The sequence below is a fragment of the Lontra canadensis genome, unplaced genomic scaffold, assembly GCF_010015895.1.
Source record: "Lontra canadensis isolate GAN:19392208 unplaced genomic scaffold, GSC_riverotter_1.0 scaffold31, whole genome shotgun sequence".
NCBI classification, from domain to species: domain Eukaryota; kingdom Metazoa; phylum Chordata; class Mammalia; order Carnivora; family Mustelidae; genus Lontra; species Lontra canadensis.
This window is the reverse complement of record NW_022631025.1, coordinates 12,166,803-12,188,308: the sequence shown is the minus strand read 5'-3', so window position 1 is coordinate 12,188,308 and position 21,506 is coordinate 12,166,803. Positions and strand designations below refer to the sequence as shown.

General features: G+C 43.0%; 1 protein-coding gene across 5 annotated transcripts in view; it reads left to right on the top strand.

Moving 5' to 3' along the window:
• CEMIP2 (cell migration inducing hyaluronidase 2) overlaps positions 1-21,506 on the top strand; it is an 86,872-nt gene that overhangs the window by 12,042 nt on the left and 53,324 nt on the right. For all 5 annotated transcript variants that reach the window (XM_032866620.1, XM_032866624.1, XM_032866621.1 and 2 more), the window contains exons 2-4: positions 13,491-13,833; positions 18,443-18,583; positions 19,186-19,747. In XM_032866620.1, the coding sequence (XP_032722511.1) occupies positions 13,503-13,833; positions 18,443-18,583; positions 19,186-19,747 (1,034 nt within the window). In that variant the 5' untranslated portion in view covers positions 13,491-13,502. The remainder of the gene's footprint in view (positions 1-13,490; positions 13,834-18,442; positions 18,584-19,185; positions 19,748-21,506) is intronic.

The following is a 21,506-nucleotide window of genomic DNA, read 5'->3' as shown; positions in this document are numbered from 1 at the left end:
GGCTTTGAAATATTGCTGTGTCTGTATTGAGAAGACTTTCCCTTTGATCACAGGACTGTTTTCAAAGTAAGCTCTGTGCCCACTGTGGGGCTCGAACTCACAACCTGCTGATCAAGAGTCAAATGCTCTACTGGCTGAGCCAGCCCCGGGACCCAGCTCACAGCACTTTCTGGCTTTCAGCATAACAGTGTAAAGTGGAATGGAGCACTTCCCTTTTTCCTATGTGCCTGCTGCATTTCCTCCTGTTGTGCTACCAGGATTACAAAATATTGTGAAAGGCTGAGCTTATCTAGTTTGCCGCTCTTTATCTTTAGAATTCCTATTTGCAGTTGGTAATAATACCTTTAGTCACCAGCTAGACTGTGCACTTGGGTTGCATTTCGTAAAAATTAATGCTTTGGCTTTCTTGCTTGAAGTAGTAGATGTTCTCAGTTTTTCCCAAATCAAGGCCATAGATCCAGATCGATGAGACAAAATTTCTCAGAACCTCAAGTATGTTGAGGAAAGATTGAGTGGGACATTCGTGTCTGTGTGTGTGTGTGCGTGTGTGTGTGTGTGTGTGTGTGTGTACTGTAGAGGTAGAGTGTGATCTAAGTTCAGCAAGCACCTGGTGAGGATCTACTGTGTGGAAGGTGCGAATACTAAGTAAGTGAGACTAGTGCCTGTTCTCAAGAAACTTAAGTCAGCCACAGGGGACAGGTACACAAGTCCACAGGTTAACAAACATGAGGCAGAAAGCAAGATGATCAACTAGAGTTTTATTTAAATTTGTTATTGTTGTTGTTAGTAATCTCTATGCTCAACGTGGGGCTTGAACTTTAAGTCAAGAGTTACAGGCTCTACGAACTGAGCCAGCCAGGACAGGAGCCCCCCAACAAGAGTTCTAGGCAGAGCGCAGGGAAGAACAGCCAGGGAAGCTGTAGAATGCTGAGGTGACAGGGCCTCATGGAGAGCATAGCGTGGTGTTTGATGACTTTATTTTTTTTTTTTTTTTTTTTTTTTTATAATTTTATTTTTTATAAACATATATATATATATATTTTTCCCCCAGGGGTACAGGTCTGTGAATCTCCACGTTTACAAACTTCACAGCACTCACCATAGCACATACCCTACCCAATGTCCATAACCCCCCCCAACCCCCCTCTGCCCAGCAACCCTCAGTTTGTTTTGTGAGATTAAGAGTCACTTATGGTTTGTCTCCCTCCCAATCCCAACTTGTTTCATTTACTCTTCTCCTACCACATTAACCCCCCATGTTGCATCTCCTCTCCCTCATATCAGGGAGATCATATGATAGTTGTCTTTCTCCGATTGACTTATTTCGCTAAGCATGATACCCTCTAGTTCCATCCATGTTGTTGCAAATGGCAAGATTTCATTTCTTTTGATGGCTGCATAGTATTCCATTGTATATATGTACCACATCTTCTTTATCCATTCGTCTGTTGATGGACATCTAGGTTCTTTCCATAGTTTGGCTATTGTAGACATTGCTGCTATAAACATTCGGGTGCACGTGCCCCTTCGGATCACTACGTTTGTATCTTTAGGGTAAATACCCAGCAGTGCAATTGCTGGGTCATAGGGTAGTTCTATTTTCAACATTTTGAGGAACCTCCATGCTGTTTTCCAGAGTGGTTGCACCAGCTTGCATTCCCACCAACAATGTAGGAGGGTTCCCCTCTCTCCGCATCCTCGCCAGCATCTGTCATTTCCGGACTTGTTAATTTTAGCCATTCTGACTGGTGTGAGGTGGTATCTCATTGTGGTTTTGATTTGTATTTCCCTGATGCCGAGTGATATGGAGCACTTTTTCATGTGTCTGTTGGCCATCTGGATGTCTTCTTTGCAGAAATGTCTGTTCATGTCTTCTGCCCATTTCTTGATGGGATTATTTGTTCTTTGGGTGTTGAGTTTGCTAAGTTCTTTATAGATTCTGGACACTAGGCCTTTATCTGATATGTCGTTTGCAAATATCTTCTCCCATTCTGTCAGTTGTCTTTTGGTTTTGTGAACTGTTTCCTTTGCTGTGCAAAAGCTTTTGATCTTGATAAAATCCCAATAGTTCATTTTTGCCCTTGCTTCCCTTGCCTTTGGCGATGTTCCTAGGAAGATGTTGCTGCGGCTGAGGTCGAAGAGGTTGCTGCCTGTGTTCTCCTCAAGGATGTTGATGGATTCCTTTCTCACATTGAGGTCCTTCATCCATTTTGAGTCTATTTTCGTGTGTGGTGTAAGGAAATGATCCAATTTCATTTTTCTGCATGTGGCTGTCCAATTTTCCCAACACCATTTATTGAAGAGGCTGTCTTTTTTCCATTGGACATTCTTTCCTGCTTTGTCGAAGATTAGTTGACCATAGAGTTGAGGGTCTATTTCTGGGCTCTCTATTCTGTTCCATTGATCTATGTGTCTGTTTTTGTGCCAGTACCATGCTGTCTTGATGATGACAGCTTTGTAATAGAGCTTGAAGTCCGGAATTGTGATGCCACCAACTCTGGCTTTCTTTTTCAATATTCCTTTGGCTATTCGCGGTCTTTTCTGGTTCCATATAAATTTTAGGATTATTTGTTCCATTTCTTTGAAAAAAATGGATGGTACTTTGATAGGAATTGCATTAAGTGTGTAGATTGCTTTAGGTAGCATAGACATTTTCACAATATTTATTCTTCCAATCCAGGAGCATGGAACATTTTTCCATTTCTTTGCGTCTTCCTCAATTTCTTTCATGAGTACTTTATAGTTTTCTGTGTATAGATTCTTAGTCTCTTTGGTTAGGTTTATTCCTAGGTATCTTATAGTTTTGGGTGCAATTGTAAATGGGATGGACTCCTTAATTTCTCTTTCTTCTGTCTTATTGTTGGTGTAGAGAAATGCGACTGATTTCTGTGCATTGATTTTATATCCTGACACATTACTGAATTCCTGTACAAGTTCTAGCAGTTTTGGAGTGGAGTCTTTTGGGTTTTCAACATATAATATCATATCATCTGCGAAGAGTGATAGTTTGACTTCTTCTTTGCCGATTTGGATGCCTTTAATTTCTTTTTGTTGTCTGATTGCTGAGGCGAGGACTTCTAGTACTATGTTGAATAGCAGTGGTGATAATGGACATCCCTGCCGTGTTCCTGACCTTAGCGGAAAAGCTTTCAGTTTTTCTCCATTGAGAATGATATTTGCGATGGGTTTTTCATAGATGGCTTTGATAATATTGAGGTATGTGCCCTCTATCCCTACACTTTGAAGAGTTTTGATCAGGAAGGGATGCTGTACTTTGTCAAATGCTTTTTCAGCATCTATGGAGAGTATCATATGGTTCCTGTTTTTTCTTTTATTAATGTGTTGTATCACATTGATTGATTTGCGGATGTTGAACCAACCTTGCAGCCCTGGAATAAATCCCACTTGGTCGTGGTGAATAATCCTTTTAATGTACTGTTGAATCCTATTGGCTAGTATTTTGGTGAGAATTTTTGCATCTGTGTTCATCAAGGATATTGGTCTGTAGTTCTCTTTTTTGATGGGATCCTTGTCTGGTTTGGGGATCAACGTGATGCTGGCCTCATAAAATGAGTTTGGAAGTTTTCCTTCCATTTCTATTTTTTGGAACAGTCTCAGGAGAATAGGAATTAGTTCTTCTTTAAATGTTTGGTAGAATTCCCCCGGGAAGCCGTCTGGCCCTGGGCTTTTGTTTGTTTGGAGATTTTTGATGACTGTTTCAATCTCCTTACTGGTTATGGGTCTGTTCAGGCTTTCTATTTCTTCCAGGTTCAGTTGTGGTAGTTTATATGTCTCTAGGAATGCATCCATTTCTTCCAGATTGTCAAATTTGTTGGCATAGAGTTGCTCATAATATGTTCTTATAATTGTCTGTATTTCTTTGGTGTTAGTTGTGATCTCTCCTCTTTCATTCATGATTTTATTTATTTGGGTCCTTTCTCTTCTCTTTTTGATAAGTCTGGCCAGGGGCTTATCAATCTTATTAATTCTTTCAAAGAACCAGCTCCTAGTTTCGTTGATTTGTTCTATTGTTTTTTTGGTTTCTATTTCATTGATTTCTGCTCTGATATTTATGATTTCTCTTCTCCTGCTGGGTTTAGGGTTTCTTTCTTGTTCTTTCTCCAGCTCCTTTAGGTGTAGGGTTAGGTTGTGTACCTGAGACCTTTCTTGTTTCTTGAGAAAGGCTTGTACCGCTATATATTTTCCTCTCAGGACTGCCTTTGTTGTGTCCCACAGATTTTGAACTGTTGTATTTTCATTATCATTTGTTTCCATGAATTTTTTCAATTCTTCTTTAATTTCCTGGTTGACCCATTCATTCTTTAGAAGGATGCTGTTTAGTCGCCATATATTTGGGTTCTTTCCAAATTTCCTCTTGCGATTGAGTTCTAGCTTCAGAGCATTGTGGTCTGAAAATATGCAGGGAATGATCCCAATTTTTTGATAACAGTTAAGACCTGATTTAGAACCAAGGATGTGATCTATTCTGGAGAATGTTCCATGTGCACTAGAGAAGAATGTGTATTCTGTTGCTTTGGGATGAAATGTTCTGAATATATCTGTGATGTCCATCTGGTCCAGTGTGTCATTTAAGGCCTTTATTTCCTTGTTGATCTTTTGCTTGGATGATCTGTCCATTTCAGTGAGGGGAGTGTTAAAGTCCCCTACTATTATTGTATGATTGTCGATGTGTTTCTTTGATTTTGTTATTAATTGGTTTATATAGTTGGCTGCTCCCACATTAGGGGCATAGATATTTACAATTGTTAGATCTTCTTGTTGGACAGATGCTTTGAGTATGATATAGTGTCCATCTTCATCTCTTATTATAGTCTTTGGTTTAAAATCTAAGTGATCTGATATAAGGATTGCCACTCCTGCTTTCTTCTGATGTCCATTAGCATGGTAAATTCTTTTCCACCCCCTCACTTTAAATCTGAAAGTGTCTTCGGGTTTAAAATGAGTTTCTTGTAGGCAACATATAGATGGGTTTTGTTTTTTTATCCATTCTGATACCCTGTGTCTTTTGATTGGGGCATTTAGCCCATTAACATTCAGGGTAACTATTGAGAGATATGAATTTAGTGCCATTGTATTGCCTGTAAGGTGACTGTTACTGTATATTGTTTCTGTTCCTTTCTGATCTACTACTTTTAGGTTCTCTCTTTGCTTAGAGGACTCCTTTCAATACTTCCTGTAGAGCTGGCTTGGTGTTTGCAAATTCTTTCAGTTTTTGTTTGTCCTGGAAGCTTTTAATCTCTCCTTCTATTTTCAATGATAGCCTAGCTGGATATAGTATTCTTGGCTGCATGTTTTTCTCGTTTAGTACTCTGAATATATCATGCCAGCTCTTTCTGGCCTGCCAGGTCTCTGTGGATAAGTCTGCTGCCAATCTAATATTTTTACCATTGTATGTTACAGACTTCTTCTCCCGGGCTGCTTTCAGGATTTTCTCTTTGTCACTAAGACTTGTAAATTTGACTATTAGGTGACGGGGTGTGGACCTATTCTTATTGATTTTGAGGGGGGTTCTCTGAACCTCCTGGATTTTGATGCTTGTTCCCTTTGCCATATTGGGGAAATTCTCTCCAATAATTCTCTCCAATATACCTTCTGCTCCCCTCTCTCTTTCTTCTTCTTCTGGAATCCCAATTATTCTAATGTTGTTTCGTCTTATGGTGTCACTTATCTCTCGAATTCTGCCCTCGTGGTCCAGTAGTTGTTTGTCCCTCTTTTGTTCAGCTTCCTTATTCTCTGTCATTTGGTCTTCTATATCGCTAATTCTTTCTTCTGCCTCATTTATCCTAGCAGTGAGAGCCTCCATTTTTGATTGCACCTCATTAAGAGCTTTTTTTATTTCAACTTGATTAGATTTTAGTTCTTTTATTTCTCCAGAAAGGGCTTTTATATCTCCCGAGAGGGTTTCTCTAATATCTTCCATGCCTTTTTCGAGCCCAGCTAGAACCTTGAGAATTGTCATTCTGAACTCTAAATCTGACATATTACCAATGTCTGTATTGATTAGGTCCTTAGCTTTTGGTACTGCCTCTTGTTCTTTTTTTTGTGGTGAATTTTTCCGCCTTGTCATTTTGTCCAGATAAGAGTATATGAAGGAGTAAGTAAAATACTAAAAGGGTGGCAACAACCCCAGGAAAATATGCTTTAGCCAAATCAAAAGAGTTCACAAATAAAAAAAAAAATAAAATAAAAAAGAAAAAAGAAACAAATAAAAAAAAGAAAACCAATAATGAAAAAAATATAAAAAGGAAAAAATATATATATATTGGATAAACTAGTTAAAAAACGTTAAAAAAGAAAAGGGTAAAAGTTTAAAAAAATTTAGCAGAAGAAGAGAAAAAAATTGAAAAAGAGAAAAAAAATTAAATTAACTGCAAGGCTAAAGAATCATGGGGAGAAAGCCATGAGTTCCATGCTTTGCTTTCTCCTCCTCTGGAATTCCGCTGCTCTCCTTGGTATTGAAACTGCACTCCTCGTAAGTGAACTTGGTCCTGGCTGGGTTTCTTGTTGATCTTCTGGGGGAGGGGCCTGTTGTAGTGATTTTCAAGTGTCTTTGCCCCAGGCGGAGTCGCAACGCCCTTACCAGGGGCCGGGCTGAGTAATCCGCTCGGGTTTGCTTTCGGGAGCTTTTGTTCCCTGAGCGCTTTCCGTAGAGTCCGGAGGACGGGAAGGAAGATGGCGGCCTCCCAGTCTCCGGCCCGGAGGAGCCGAGAGCTCGGGGTCCCACTCCTCAGTGCGCCCTCAGGGAACAGCGTCCAATTACTCCCGTCACCCTGGCCTCCGGCTGCGCTCCGAGCTCACCGAGCCTGCGACCGGTTCAAGGTGAGCCCGAGCTGTGAGCTCACTCCTCGGCTCCGTCTCTGTAGCCAGCTTCCCCGTTCTAATACCTGCGAGCTCTGCGACACTCAGACACCCCGATCCTTCTGTGACCCTGCGGGACCTGAGGCCACACTGGCCCCGCATGGGCTTCACCCCAGTTAAGCCTCTGGAGCGATGTCCCTCAGCGGAACAGACTTTTAAAAGTCCCGATTTTGTGCTCCGTTGCTCCGCCGCTTGCCGGGAGCCGGCCCCTCCCCCCGGGGTCTGTCTTCCCCGTCCCTTTGGATTCACTTCTCCGCCAGTCCTACCTTTCAGAAAGTGGTTGATTTTCTGTTTCTAGAATTGCTGTTCTTCTTCTCTTCGATCTCCCGTTGGATTTGTAGGTGTTTGCAATCTTTAGATAAGCTATCTAGCTGATCTCCCGCAACCTGAAGTAGTCTCAGCTGCTACTTCTCCGCCATCTTGACTCCTCCCCCCCTGATGACTTTAAATGAGAATATATCTGTTTTCTTTCTTTTTACTTTTTTAAATTGTTCTTTATTCTTTCTTTAAAGATTTTATTTATTTATTTGACAGAGATCACAAGTAGGCAGAGAGGCAGGCACAGAGAGAGGAGGAAGCAGGCTCCCTGCTGAGCAGAGAGCCCGATGCGGGCCTCGATCCCAGGACTCTGAGATCATGACCTGAGCTGAAGGCAGAGGCTTTAACCCACTGAGCCACCCAGGCGCCCCTATATCTGTTTTCTTAAAATCATGCTCTTTTTTATAGGCCCAAGAAACTCTCGCCAACCTGAGCTCCTTTATCGTTATTGAAATTCCTAAGGAAAAGAAATTATTTTCTGTGATTACTTCTTGTAATTGAGTGCTCTTGACACATGCACAGACCCCTCCCACCTTGAGTTGCTGTTTGAGGCACTACGCTCTTTTTTATCCAACAGAACAATTTTATTTAAAATAATAGCAAGTTTTTTTTTTTTTAAGATTTTATTTATTTATTTGACAGAGATCACAGGTAGGCAGAGAGGCAGGCAGAGAGAGAGAGAGGAGGAAGCAGGCTCCCCGCAGAGCAGAGAGCCCGATGTGGGGCTCGATCCCAGGACCCTGGGATCATGACCTGAGCCGAAGGCAGAGGCTTTAACCCACTGAGCCACCCAGGCGCCCCAATAATAGCAAGTTTTAAAGTGTTCTTTTGTGAGTTTTTTTTTTTTTTAACAAAAGTAGTGGGTTTTGAATGTTTACCCTTTTTCAGCATTTGCATTGATATCTTTCAAGTTGATGTGGTTTCATATTCTTAGTCGTTTCCTGTATTACGTCCTTTAAATCTTTGCCTAAATTCCCTGTGAAGATCTTTAATGGCATGGTATTTATGTATATGATAGCATGAAATATGACAAGTGATATTTATTTATTTATTTACTTAATGATTTTACTTTTTAGCTAATTAATTATTACTAAGCCTTTCGGGCTGCCACTTTTTACCATCCGATAAAGAAATATGAGGTAATTCTTTGGAATGCCAGAAGTTATGCTTTGAAATCTTCATGGAGTACATTTCCAAACTCAAAGTGAATGAGTTGTCCCCACCCCCCCATTTTGAATTCTCTGTCTGTGTTTAGGGATTTAACTCAGTCTGTACTAGCTCTTCAAATACATCATAAAATGCTAACATGTTCCTTCCGTAGAGTACTGTGTTCTTTACACTAGGAAGATGGCCGTCTTAAAAATGACATGTAATATGAACAAATTAGTAGTGTATTGAGTAAAAACACTGGTCTGTCATAAAAAGTTTAAAATGACAGCTCAGACTCCCCTCAAAGTCTTGAAAGCTGGAGGGAACTCTTCATGCCTTCTTCTGTTAAGTGCCTCTTTGTTCTTGGAACCCCAAACTCACATTAATCCAGCGCTGTACATGAATTTTCTCTTCCTGTGGTTTTTTAAATAGCATTTTCTGTTCTCTAGCTTCTTTTATTGTAAGAATACAGTATATGGTACATATGACATACAGAATGTGTGGTAATCAACGTTTAGGTCCTCCATAAGGCTTCTGGCCAACAATAAGCTGTTATTAAGTTTTTGGAGAGTCAAAAGTTATACATGAATTTATGATTGCTTGTTGAGGGGAGGCGGGGATCAGTGCCCCTAACCGCTCCCCGGTTCAAGGGTCAACTGCCTTGGTCAGTGCCACTCTGCCTTCAAGGAAGTGATTAAAATTGAATTGAGGAAAAGAATTGAACCTAGGAATTGTATTTTTTAGGGATGCTGCACATCTTTTGTCTATCCCCCATAGTGCTTACCACAATTCTTTAGTGACCTCAAGAGCTCACAGTTGCTGACTGAATGAGCGAAATGTCAATTCTTCCCACAAATAACTTAAATCTTTAACTAGCAATCATTATATTTTTAGGTAATTGATTCATAGTACTACTTCTAAAGTAAACTCGTAAATGTCAAGTGAAATTCTAAAGCAGTGTATTTGTATCTTGTATCTTTAAAAATCATGATAAATGCAAAGAGAAATTTGCATAAAGTGATTTTTTTTAGTTGTAATGTTTTAAATGTTTATTTATTTATTTATTTATTTATTTACGTAATCTCTACCCCCAACATGGGGCTTGAACTCATGACCCCGAGGTCAGGCATTGCATGTTCTAATGACTGAGCCAACCAGATGTCCCTGGTTGTAATTTTAAGATGGTCTCAACAGTATGTTTACTTCTTAGGAAAAGAATGATTGTATTTGTTGCTTATGCATTTACATGTTTTCCAGTAGAGTGAAGCTTATGGGCTCAAAATATATGAACATAAATATATTTAGTTTTGGGGCACCTGGCTGGCTCAGTTGGTAGAGCAAGCAACTCTTGATCTCGGGGAGGGGGGTCAGGAATTCAAGCCCCATGTTGGGTGCAGAGTTTACTTAAAAAATGATAAAAATTTTAAAAATCTATATACTGAGGTTTACAAAAGAGTTATGGGGAGAACACAGCCACAAATATTTTTCATTTATTGATCAATTTAATTTATGGCCAACACCGTCTTGAGTTTTCCATGTTAGGATATCGTTTTGTGAATGTGAAGACACAAATTACTCCCAGTGGGTTGGTGGCTTCATTTAGCCTCTTACTGCCTGTGATTATATTGTGGGTACATCTGGAGACACATCATCTCCCACAAAAGGGCCCTCCAGCCTGGTAAGTAATAACAACCTTTCTCACCCCGAAACAATGAAGTATCAGATGATTGCAGCCTTGAACAAAAGCTTCCCACTCCCTTTCAGAGCAGATTATCTTCATGATTCCCCTCCCACCCTGGTGAGCCTGGCACTCAAGAGTATCTAGTTTAGGCCTTTCTTTGTTAATAGGGGATCATAAAGGGGTCTTTGTTAGACTCTCTCATTTGTTCCAGGAGGATGTCTCCATGATTTCATTCTGCTGTTTGGCACATGCGGCAGTTTCTTCAATGGCACCTTGAGTCATATTCACTTCCCTTTGTCACAAAGCTTAAGCTTCATCTAAATAATTACTTCTGTTCAGAAATCAAACTCCACTCACCAAGTGTTTTGACAGAAACACTGACTCTGAGAATGTTCTTTGCCCCGTGTAAAATCAACATCAATTCCTGATTAGATTCCCTTTCTGTCCCCATTAATTTCCAGGTCGTTTGGGTCCTGGGAAGGCTTATTGATGGCTTTTCTAATGACCACATTTTGTGTTTCATGGATTTGCTGTAGTTTAGAGCAATTTGGGGGTACCCTTGTGACTGGGATCTTATTCATTGTTTTGGCAGAAGATGAGGGGATTAATTACAAGGTACTAAATGAAATCAGGTGACTCTGAGATGCTCTAGTTACGAACGAAGGGAAGTAATGGAGTAGATTGAACATCGCGTTTCCAAAGCCACGGAACACGTTTATCCACGGTCCTTGCAAGAACGACATGATAGAAGCGTAGCATTTCTTGCTTCCTTGCATTCTTTCTTTGACTTTGCAAAGTAACAGAATAGCGTTGCATTCAAAACTTACTCTTTCATTCAGAAACTTCCAAGTGCTTACCCTAAAGAATAAAAAGGACTGACCTTGTTTTATGTGTGTGTCAGCTTCTCTTAGACTCATTGGTAGTGAACTTCTGCATGAAGAATTCTTTTTTTTTATACTTTTTTTTTTTTTAAGATTTTATTTATTTATTTGACAGACAGAGACCGCAAGTAGGCAGAGAGGCAGACAGAGAGAGGAAGGGAAGCAGGCTCCCTGCTGAGCAGAGAGCCCGATGCGGGGCTCGATCCCAGGACCCTGGGATCATGACCTGAGCTGAAGGCAGAGGCTTTAACCCACTGAGCCACCTGCATGAGGAATTCTTGAAAATATTAATATGCTCTTTCAGACTCAGCTCATTCTAGCCACACCCTTGCAAATCAGAAAACTGATTTCTTTGACATTATTGCCTCTCGGTTGTTTTGAAAGGCACATTAGTGTTTAAGGTTAAGAGCCTGAACTCTTAGCACCCTGGGTTTGAGTCCTGGCTTTCTCCTATACTAGCTAATGAACAATTCTAGACCTCTGCTTTTCTCATGTGTATGATGGGGACCATGGGAGCTACTGAGATTTGTCATGTTAAAGGTATTAGATGAGTAATATATGTGAGAAGTTTAGAACAGTGCCTGGCAGTAAGGACTGTGAGTTAGATTTAAAAAAAAAAAATTATTCTAACCATAATATTTGAAAGCCTATTTTATATATATATTTAAGAATTTTATTCATTTGACAGAGAGCAGGAGAGCACAAGCAGGGGGAGCAGCAGGCAGAGGGAGAGAGAGAAGCAGGTTCCTGCAGAGCAGGGAGCCCAATGTGGGACTCGATCCTAGGGCCCCGAGACCATGACCCAAGCCGAAGGCAGATGACCTAACCGACTGAGCCACCCAGGTGCCCCTGAACGCCTGTTTTTTTAAACAAAATGTGAGGATTCAAAGAAATTGTTAAAAACAGTATTCAGTTGCGTGAGTTGGAAGATCTAATTGGCTTTACTTAATGATTCGGGAATCAAGCAGCACCTCATGTTAGCAGATAGAAAGGGGCTCCGAAGAGCTGTCAACAATGGAAGGCAGAGGGGGCAGAAAAAGAAGTTTCTAGCAAAGAGTGGGTTGTTTCAGGTGCAGTCACCTTCCTTTGGGGAAAGGCAGGGGTCTGTCAGGCTGATGATCTTACTAGGGCCGACCAGGTAATTCCAGACTGGTCGAAGGTTACATTCCTGAGAGAGCCTGAAACCGATGTTAGGTTAGGTGGGTCCAGTCTTGGTTTGGTAATGTGGCCTTAGCACAGTTTGGTCCTGTTATCTCTTTTTTTAACCAGAGAATGTAGACTTTAGGTGTCCTGACTAAATGAATTCCTAGTCTGTGGCTAAGGGATAACGCAGGTAGAATTGCTTAACTTGCTTCACCGAAAGATAAACCCAGTGGGGACATCGAACACCCAAACGGGAAGGCTTGTCTGTGGGAACCTGTTGGGGCCAACGTGTGGTCTTTCTAGCATGTGTGGACTTTAACTTCAGTGTGAAGAGCTTAGAGTCCTGGTACTCAAGAAGTTTGACCTCTTGCTCACGTGTCTCACCAGGTTTGTGTTTAAGAAATAAAATCCACGGCCCTCCTGGTACCAGCTGAGCCGCAGTCCCTGGGGTGGAGAGCCCAGGAATCGACATTTTTATCAAATAGCGCTGGGGACTCGCAGGCACGATGAGCACTGAGAGCGGTCACCTTAGGAGAGCGGCTGTCAACCCAGGCGCTCATTCAGATCCCTTTGGGGGCATGAAAAAGATGGGGGTGCTTGGGTCCTGACTTTGTTGTTTGGGGTACGGCACGGGGCGGTGATGTTAGTGGTTGACTCCAATGTGCAGCTAGGGGCAAGAAGCAGTGACATACATTAGAGGACAGTTAGTGGTTCTATCAGGCATGTGAGCTGACCTGGTATTTTCAAAGAGTCGTTGAAGTGGTTACTAGGCACTGTGTGGGAAGGGAGGAGCGGGGAATTCTTGCATCATGGCTACCAAGTTCTGTTGGGGATGGTGGAAATGTCCTGGAGATGGTTGGTAGGGATGGTTGTGCAAAACTGAAGGAACTAAAGGCCACTAGACTGTGCACTTTATAATGGTTGAAGTGATGAGTTTTATGTGATGTGATTTGATCATCATAAAAAACACTTAATAAAGCCATTACTGGGGTGTCTGGTGGAGTGTTGGTCCATTGAGCTGCCAACTCTTGGTCTTGGCTCAGGTCATGATCTCAGAGTCCTGGGATCGAGATCCCCTTCAGGCTCTGCGCTCAGCAGGCTCTGCTTTGAGGAGTCTCTCCCTCTCCCTCCCCGGCTCGATTGTGCACACTCTCTCAAATAAATAAATCTTTTTTTTTAAAGATTTTATTTCTTTATTTGACAGCCAGAGATCACAAGTAGGCAGAGAGGCGGGCGGGGGGCCGGGGAGCAGGCTCCCTACAGAGCCCAGAGCCGGACGCAGGGCTCAACCCCGGGATACTGGGATCATGAGCAGAAGGCAGAGGCTTAACCCACTGAGCCACCCAGGCACCCCTCAAATAAATAAATCTTAAAAAAAAAAAAAAAAAGCCATTACAACTCTCACATGTCTGGACCTTAATTTTTTTTTCTTTTCGCAGCAACAGTGTATCATGCATGCCACTGATTCCAGGGGACACTCCCCTGCTTTCCTGCAACCTCAGAATGGAAGCAGCCATCGCTCGTCTGGCTACGTTCCAGGGAAGGTTGTGCCCCTGCGGCCCCCTCCTCCTCCAAAGAGCCAAGCTTCAGCCAAACTGACCTCCATCAGACAGGAAGCCCGGGCCACCTTTGCTTTCTCCACCGAAGAGCAGCAAGCCCAGAGAGAAAGCCAAAAGCAGAAGAGGCACAAAAATACTTTCATTTGCTTTGCTATCACTAGTTTCTCATTTTTTATTGCACTTGCGGTCATTCTAGGGATCTCCTCGAAATACGCTCCAGATGGTAAGTGTGCAAGTTTGCACGTCGTGGGCACGCACGTGTCTAGAGCACGTGTTCTAGGAGAAGAACGAGGGAAGGAAATGGGAGGATAGAATTAAAAAGAAAAACTCACGTTATCTTGACTTGGCTCTAGCTAACTCATATATAGAGAAATGGAGACATAACTTATTAAAGCAATTGTTAAAGGAATCCATTGGAAATGATACAGTTGAAGGATTGCTCTTCCTTTCCATTTTGCTGCTTTGTCCCAGTGCTCAAGACGTTCTTGGAGCATTTTTTTGTAAAGTGTTCATTTTAAGAGTCTTTAGTGAATTCTTGCAGGAGCGCAATTTCATCCTTTGTGGTAGGTATGATTTTCTGACTGCTGGGAATTTTAGTGATAAAAATGACTGAATATAGGGGTACCTGGCTCAGTCCATAGTGTGTGTGACTCTTATGTCCTGGTTGTAAGTTCGAGCTCCATGTTGGGTGTGGAGCCTACGTATAATAAAAGTTTTTAAAAAATACAGTAAAACAGTTACTAAATGTAGTGACAAAGCTACATTTGATTTTTTAAAATTTTTATTTATTTATTTTTATAGATTGTTTGAGAGGGAAAGAACACAAGTGTGAGTAGAGGAAAAGGGCAGAGGGAGAGGGAGAAGCAGACTCTCCACTAAGTGGGGAGCCCAATGCAGGACTGGATCCCAGGATCTGGAGTCATGACCTCAGCAGAAGGCAGATGCTTAATTGACTGAGCAACCCAGGCACCCGATTTTTTTTTTTTTTTTTAATGAGGGAAAGTGCTAAGATATCTGTTCGGTGGCTTGAAATCAGCTGGGGAACAGTTCTAAAAGAGAAGCTTCCAGTATTTTGAGGAAACAATTTGTATCTTTGAAGGAAACCATCCAGTAGGATGATCTGATACATTTATCTAAAAGTCATTTATTACTTCATAGTTAAATATCATGTAGGCAGGTTTTCATTTCTTAAATGGCCTTTGCTTTGCAAGTTGGTAATATAACAATAGTTCGAATGGTTTTGAAGAAATTCATTGTCAGTCAGCCTCAGTATGGTATCATGGCTAGGGTATCAGGATAGAGTCCCATCCACCGGTCTGAAAATCAGAGGGCTCAGGGCTGTCGAAGGAGAGGCAGACCATAACACCCTGGACTGGGCATCATTTTTGTCTGCATTTTTTTTTTCTTTTACTCTGTACAACAGATTTTTGTCAAATCAGATGCCTCCTTAAATGGATATAACGTCTGAGAAGCATGTTATCATTTGTAAGACTTACAAATACTATTTTATTTAGTTTCCATGGGTGCTTTTGGGGTTTTATAGACTATAAAGTCTATAAAGAGACTTGTGTCCATGCTTCTAGAAGTTGTGTCCATGCTTCTAAGGGAATAGACCTGAAGAGAGAGAGATGTTCGTACCAACGTCTTTGTTGACCAGGCCAGTAGGCCACAGGATGAATTTGTCCCATTGGTTTCTATTGGCTCCTGGCATTGATTTTTCTCTTCCATTTTCTCCAGCAAAATAACCAAGTTCACTGCTGTTGATTCATTCTTCCCAAGTCATCTGCAGTAAAGAGATTTCAGATCTAGGGGGAAGATCAGAGCTGAAATCTTTGCCTTTAATTGATGTTTTCATTTTCCCATCTAAGACAGTGATTCACTGATGTGGTTCCTTTGACTCAACATTCTTTAGTTTCACATTTTGGCTGTATACATGTAGAACTTCAGTGGAAATATGTGGTGTGCTGACATCGTTGAGGGTCAGCCTCGCTGTGGTTATAGCTGTTATATAATCTTGATAATGAACCCGCAGCTCAACAGTGGGCAGCCAGGAAGGCGGGGGCTCTGGAGCTATTTGACGGTGCTCTCTGCAGACCGTGTATTTTCTCATTAAGTGTATTTTACTGGAAGGCAATAGACTAGAGTTTTTGGTGATGTTTCCTAAGGAAGCACGCTCTCCTGGGAAAGAATTAAAAGCACCCAGGCAACTCAGTCAATTAAGCGTCTGACTCGATTTCCGCTCAGGTCATGATCTCAGGGTTGTGAGATCGAGCCCTGTGTGGGGCTCTGTACTGGGCATGGAGCTTGCTTAAGATTGTCTCTCTTCCTCTTTAAAAAAACAACAAAGGGTCGCCTGGGTGGCTCAGTGGGTTAAGCCTCTGCCTTCTGCTCAGGTCATGATCTCAGGGTCCTGGGATCGCACCCCGCATAGGGCTCTCTGCTCCGCGGGGAGCCTGCTTCCCCCTCTCCCTCTGCCTGCCTCTCTGCCTACTTGTGATCTCTGTCAAATAAATGAATAAAATCTTTAAAAAAAATAAAAAAAAAACACAAAACCCCAAAACAACAACAGTAAAACAAAAACCAAGAGAAATTATATAACCATTTGGTAGGCTCTACATGTCAGAAAACTGGATTTCCTTCTCAGTAGCTGGGTATAGAGTGCTTGTTACATGGGGCCTGCATTTGCTTGTGATGTAACATCACGGAGAGTTCCAGCTCCATGTTTTATGGGAAGGGAGGGAGGTTGAAGAGAAGTGTAAGTAATCCGTAGTGTTAAGTCAGAACACATTCAAGAGATTTCTTGTTTCTTCAGTGGAAAGAAACATTTAAGGATTATTTCTAGTCTAATAGTGATGATCACTGACTTACCTGAATTAAATATCGGTGATTATGAAACTGCTTTGGGAAAAATTCCATGAGATAATTGCCAAGGACTTCACCAGTGAGGCTGATTTTAACTGCAGAGGTTACTATCCCCTCAGAGAAAGCACGAGCCTAGGGCAACAGGAGTACTTAGAAATGAGATGTTTGCATTAATGGTTACATAATTCAAAATGAGAAGCCAGAATTTCCTTTATATAAAAATTAATATTTTTGTGTTACACTCAGCTTTTCCACATCGTTGAGGGTCAGCCTCGCTGTGGTTATAGCGAAATCCTCAGATTTCCCAACATGTACCTTCCACCTTCATATGATTCCCAAGCACACCCTGCCTGTCCCTACCTCAGCTGAGTTTAAATATGGGCCACACCCACCTTGCCCTTCTGACTGAGCAACCAATGAACTTGGGTAGCGAGGGGCACTTGCATCTCTCACCTTCATGCTCCCCTTCTTCTTCTTCTTTTTTTTTTTTTTGAAGAGGGAGCTGGGGAACAGGCAGAGGGAGAGGGAGAGAGTAAGAGAGAAAGAATCTTAAGCCATGGAACTTGCACAGGGCTCGATCTCAGGGCCCTCAGATTATGACCTGAGCCTAAATCAAGAGTCAGATGTTTAACTTGCTGAGCTGCGCAGGCACCCCATGCTCCTCTTATTTAAGGACTGTGCATCCTTTGAGGGTCTAGGTCTAGTGTCCTGTTAAACCTGCCTCAGGTGCTCCCGGCCACCCCTCCTTTCTCTGAGCTCATTTGCTCATCACCCGACTACCACATTTTAATTATTTCCTACCTGCTGGCTTTTCTCCGAAGCTAGAGTATAAGCTCTGCAGGCTGTGAGTTCCTTCTATGCTTTATAAATTCTACAGTATCTAGTACAAAGTAAGCAAATGGATCCTCCGTAAATACTTGAGTCATGAATTGATCAAAACCAGTGTGATTCCTGCCCCGCCCCCCTGCACCCCCCGTGTATAGCAGCAACTAAAGGTCTCATGCATTAAACAGCTGTTGCAATGCAGAATACTTTCATGTTGCCATCATCATCTGTTCAAGGGGCACGTTCTAATTCTAGTAAAGGAACACAACACGTCCAGCAAACTTCATTTCTTAAGGGGGAACTTGAGTATCACTCAACTTGCTGAGTAATCTTGGATTTGGCTTCTCTGATCTGTAGTTTCCTCATGTCTGAAAATGAGAAGTCATGCCTTTGGCCGTTTGCTTCTTGCAGTTTCACGGGGAAAGCGTGCACGTCTGCAGATAGCTGGTATTTATCAGCCGCTGTCTGTGGAACGAGAGGGGGGCTCCTGTCGCCTACTTTATGATTCACTGTGCACAGGAAGGAACCTGGAAAGACCTAACATACCTATTACTTAGTAGTTCCCTTTTTTTTTTTTTAATTTTTAAGATTTATTTATTTATTTGACAGACAGAGATCATAAGTAGGCAGAGAGGCAGGCAGAGAGAGAGAGAGAGAGAGGGGGAAGCAGGCTCCCTGCTGAGCAGAGAGCCCAGTGTGGGGCTCGATCCCCGGACCCTGGGATCATGACCTGAGCCAAAGGCAGAGTCTTTAACCCATTGAGCCGCCCAGGCACTCCATAAATTTTGTTTTCTAAAACCGCTTCCTAGTGTGGGTCCAGAGATAATTCACAGTTTTGCCTCTTGCTGTCAATTTATTTCCAGAGCAGACGATTCAGGGGAACTCCGTGTTTACCTTATGGAGTCTGACCCGGACTAGATGGTGGCAACTTCGTTTTGTAGAGCAACCTTTTTTATGTGTTGAAGTAAAGGATTGGATATATCTGCTGGGTGGAATGGGATGGGATTTCCATCCTGATGGCAGGAACTTACAATGAGTCTGTCACCTGCAGATTGCAATCAGTGATGGTAGCACTTGGATGTGGCTAAAGAAATTCTTGAATTTTGTTGCATTGATGGGATGCTGGTGTTGCATTTTTTTAATAGAGAATTGCCCAGATCAAAACCCACGTCTCAGGAACTGGGATCCAGGACAAGATTCTGCAGAGCAAGTTGTTATCAAGGAGGGGGATATGTTCCGTTTGACCTCGGATGCCACCGTGAATTCTGTAGTCATTCAGGATGGAGGTGAGGAATGCTCACTGCCTATGGGGGTGGCACGGTTGCTCGTTCCTGTGGGGGGGGGGTTTGATAGTCTGTATGTAGAAAGCTATTCTTAGCCTTTAGAATGTGGTGATGGTCTATCCATGGGGCATGAGAAGTTCCTTAGGTAGCACTGTAGAATTCAAGAGCTAAAATTCCCTTAAATCATTCAAGTCAAGACCTCTGACTGATAGGGAAGGAAACAGTTGCAGAAGGTGCTCTCTCGTAGCTCCATCTTTCTTATGGCGATGGAGAGTGATGAGGGAATTGACGTGGGTTAACATACGTAACAATAATTTGTAGGCTCCTAGATATTTTTCTAAAAAGCATATATTCTTAAAGTGAATGGATTGAAGTTCATGCCCCTTGGCATTTCTGGCATGTTGAGACATGAACTCTCCATTTCTACCTTTACTATTTTGAAAACAGGCTTAATTTCCTAAGCAACCTCTTAACAATTTTTTTCCCCAACTTAATTGCAAGGAGAGTCTTTTCTTCCCCACCCCCACTCAAGGTAAACTCTCTTTCTCGGTATCCCTGAGAGGTGATTGAGGAGTGGGTTGATAAACTTGTTTTGTTTCCTGCAGGATTGCTTGTATTTGGGGATGATAAGGATGGATCCAGAAATATTACTTTGAGGACTCGTTACATCCTGATCAAGGATGGTGGGGCGCTTCATATTGGAGCAGAAAAATGCCGCTATAAGTCCAAAGCGACCATTGCCTTGTATGGCAAGTCAGATGAAGGTGAAAGTATGCCAATATTTGGCAAAAAATTTATTGGTGTGGAAGCTGGTGGGACACTGGAGATACACGGGGCCCAGAAGGTCTCGTGGACGTTGTTGGCGAGAACTCTGCCTTCCTCAGGCTTGACCTTTGGGTCCCACGCCTTTGAAAAGGACTTTTCTAGGGGCCTCAACGTGAGGATCATTGACCAGGACACGGCCAAAATTTTGGAAAGTGCCAGGTTTGATACCCACGAATACCACAATGAGAGTAGACGGCTGCAGGAGTTTCTGAGAGTACAGGATCCAGGCCGGATCGTCGCCATCGCCGTGGGGGATTCCGCTGCCAAGAGCCTCTTACAAGGAACCATACAAATGATCCAGGACCGGCTGGGCAGTAAGCTGATCCAAGGACTGGGCTACAGGTGGGCAGACCTTTAAGCTTCCTCCCCAGAGCCATGTTAGAGCCTGTGTCTGTGTGTCGGGGGCTGCAGAAAGGGACAGAACACACCATAGCCTGGCTTCGGGTGGCAGAATGGCCACTCTCGCTTTGAAACACGGGCCTGGGTGCTGGCCCAGGGGCAGAGGGTGCTGGTTGCAAGACGCTCTTCTCTTGGCATCGGTGGGCCAAGCACTTTGGGAACCAGAACGGCAGGTTTTGGAAAGTGAAGGACAGCCGTGGGCTGAGAAACAGCCAGGCAGCCCCGGGGCAGTTTACTTCCCTCTTTCGACCTTGGGCAAACCACCTTGGGCAAACAGTCTAAAACTCAGGTTACTTGATTCTTCGAGAAGGTGTAGAAGTTCCCCCGGAAAGCCGGGGGCGCGGGGCACTCTTTGCCTTCTGTGGAGCCCTCCGCCTGCTGATTCGCATCTGCCTGTTGGATTGGTGTAGGTCTCTGGAGCCTCGGCCCAGGCGAGGAAGGCAGGGGCTGGAGGGCTGGGACCTTCCCGCACACAGTAGGAGTCATTGTGGGCTTGCGGGACTTCTGGGCGCTCCGCCTCTAGCGCCCCAGGATTTCCCAATCCAGCCCTGAGGCTGGGGAAGTCGCTGGCTCAACATGTAATTCAGAAAAGAGAAGTTTTAAATCTGCTTACTGTTCTTCTTTGTAAAGCCGGGGAGGGAGTCTGCTGTGACAAGGAAGAGGACTTGAAAACTCACACATGGAAAGGCTCTAGTTAAGTTTTCCTTGGATGGTTGGTGGATCTAGTTGTTAGTTTCCTTCCATTGGTTGTTGGAATGGAACCGTAGCTGCGGAAATTCTAGAGAAGGTGAAGCAGACAAAATTAATGAAGAAAAGGGTCTGTAATGGTTCGTAAAATGCCTTTTCTTCACTGTGGGCATTTTGAGGAGGTGCTGAGTGCTGGTACCCCTGGGTGCTGAGATGAAAGAGCCCTTGTTTAATCCAGTGGATAAACACACCTCAATAGACAGGAGTGTGCAGTGAGACCCTCACTTCTAGGCTCTAATGGGAGTGCAAATAGTGGGAGCCACCAAATCGACCTGGGGAACTTGTGGAGGCCTCCCAAAGGTGAGAAACCTGGGGGGGACTCTAGAAGCATGCTCTGTGGGCAGTTGGAGATGGAGATCTTTCTAGACAGGGAGTAGCAGGTGCCAAACTTTGGAGGTGGGTTCTTAAAAAATTAGGATTAAATGTAAGACACACACAGAAAACTGCTAAAAACAAGAATGCACTTTTTTTTTTTTAAGATTTTATTTATTTATTTGACAGATAGAGATCACAAGTAGACAGAGAGGCAGGCGGAGAGATAGAGAAGGAAGCAGGCTCTTGGGGCTTGATCCCAGAACCCTGGGATCATGGCCCGAGTCGAAAGCAGAGGCTTTAACCCACTGAGCCACCCAGGTACCCCAAGAATGCAGAGTTTAATGACTTATCACATCATGACTCCTGGATAGCCACCATGCAGGTCAAAGCATAGATCATTGCCCATGGCCCGGAGTCCCCCTGGCTGTCCCCTCTGTTTCACTGATCACTCCCTCGGCTCACCAAAGATAACCACTCACTGGAATTTGTGGAGAACATGAAAGTTTAGGTTTGCCTATTTCTGGACTTCATATAAATGTGAGCAGACAATATACCCCATTTTGTATCTGGCTTCTTTGTTCAGCTCTGTTAACTGAGGGTTACATATTTTGGTGCATGTGGTGCTGGTTTGTTTTCATTG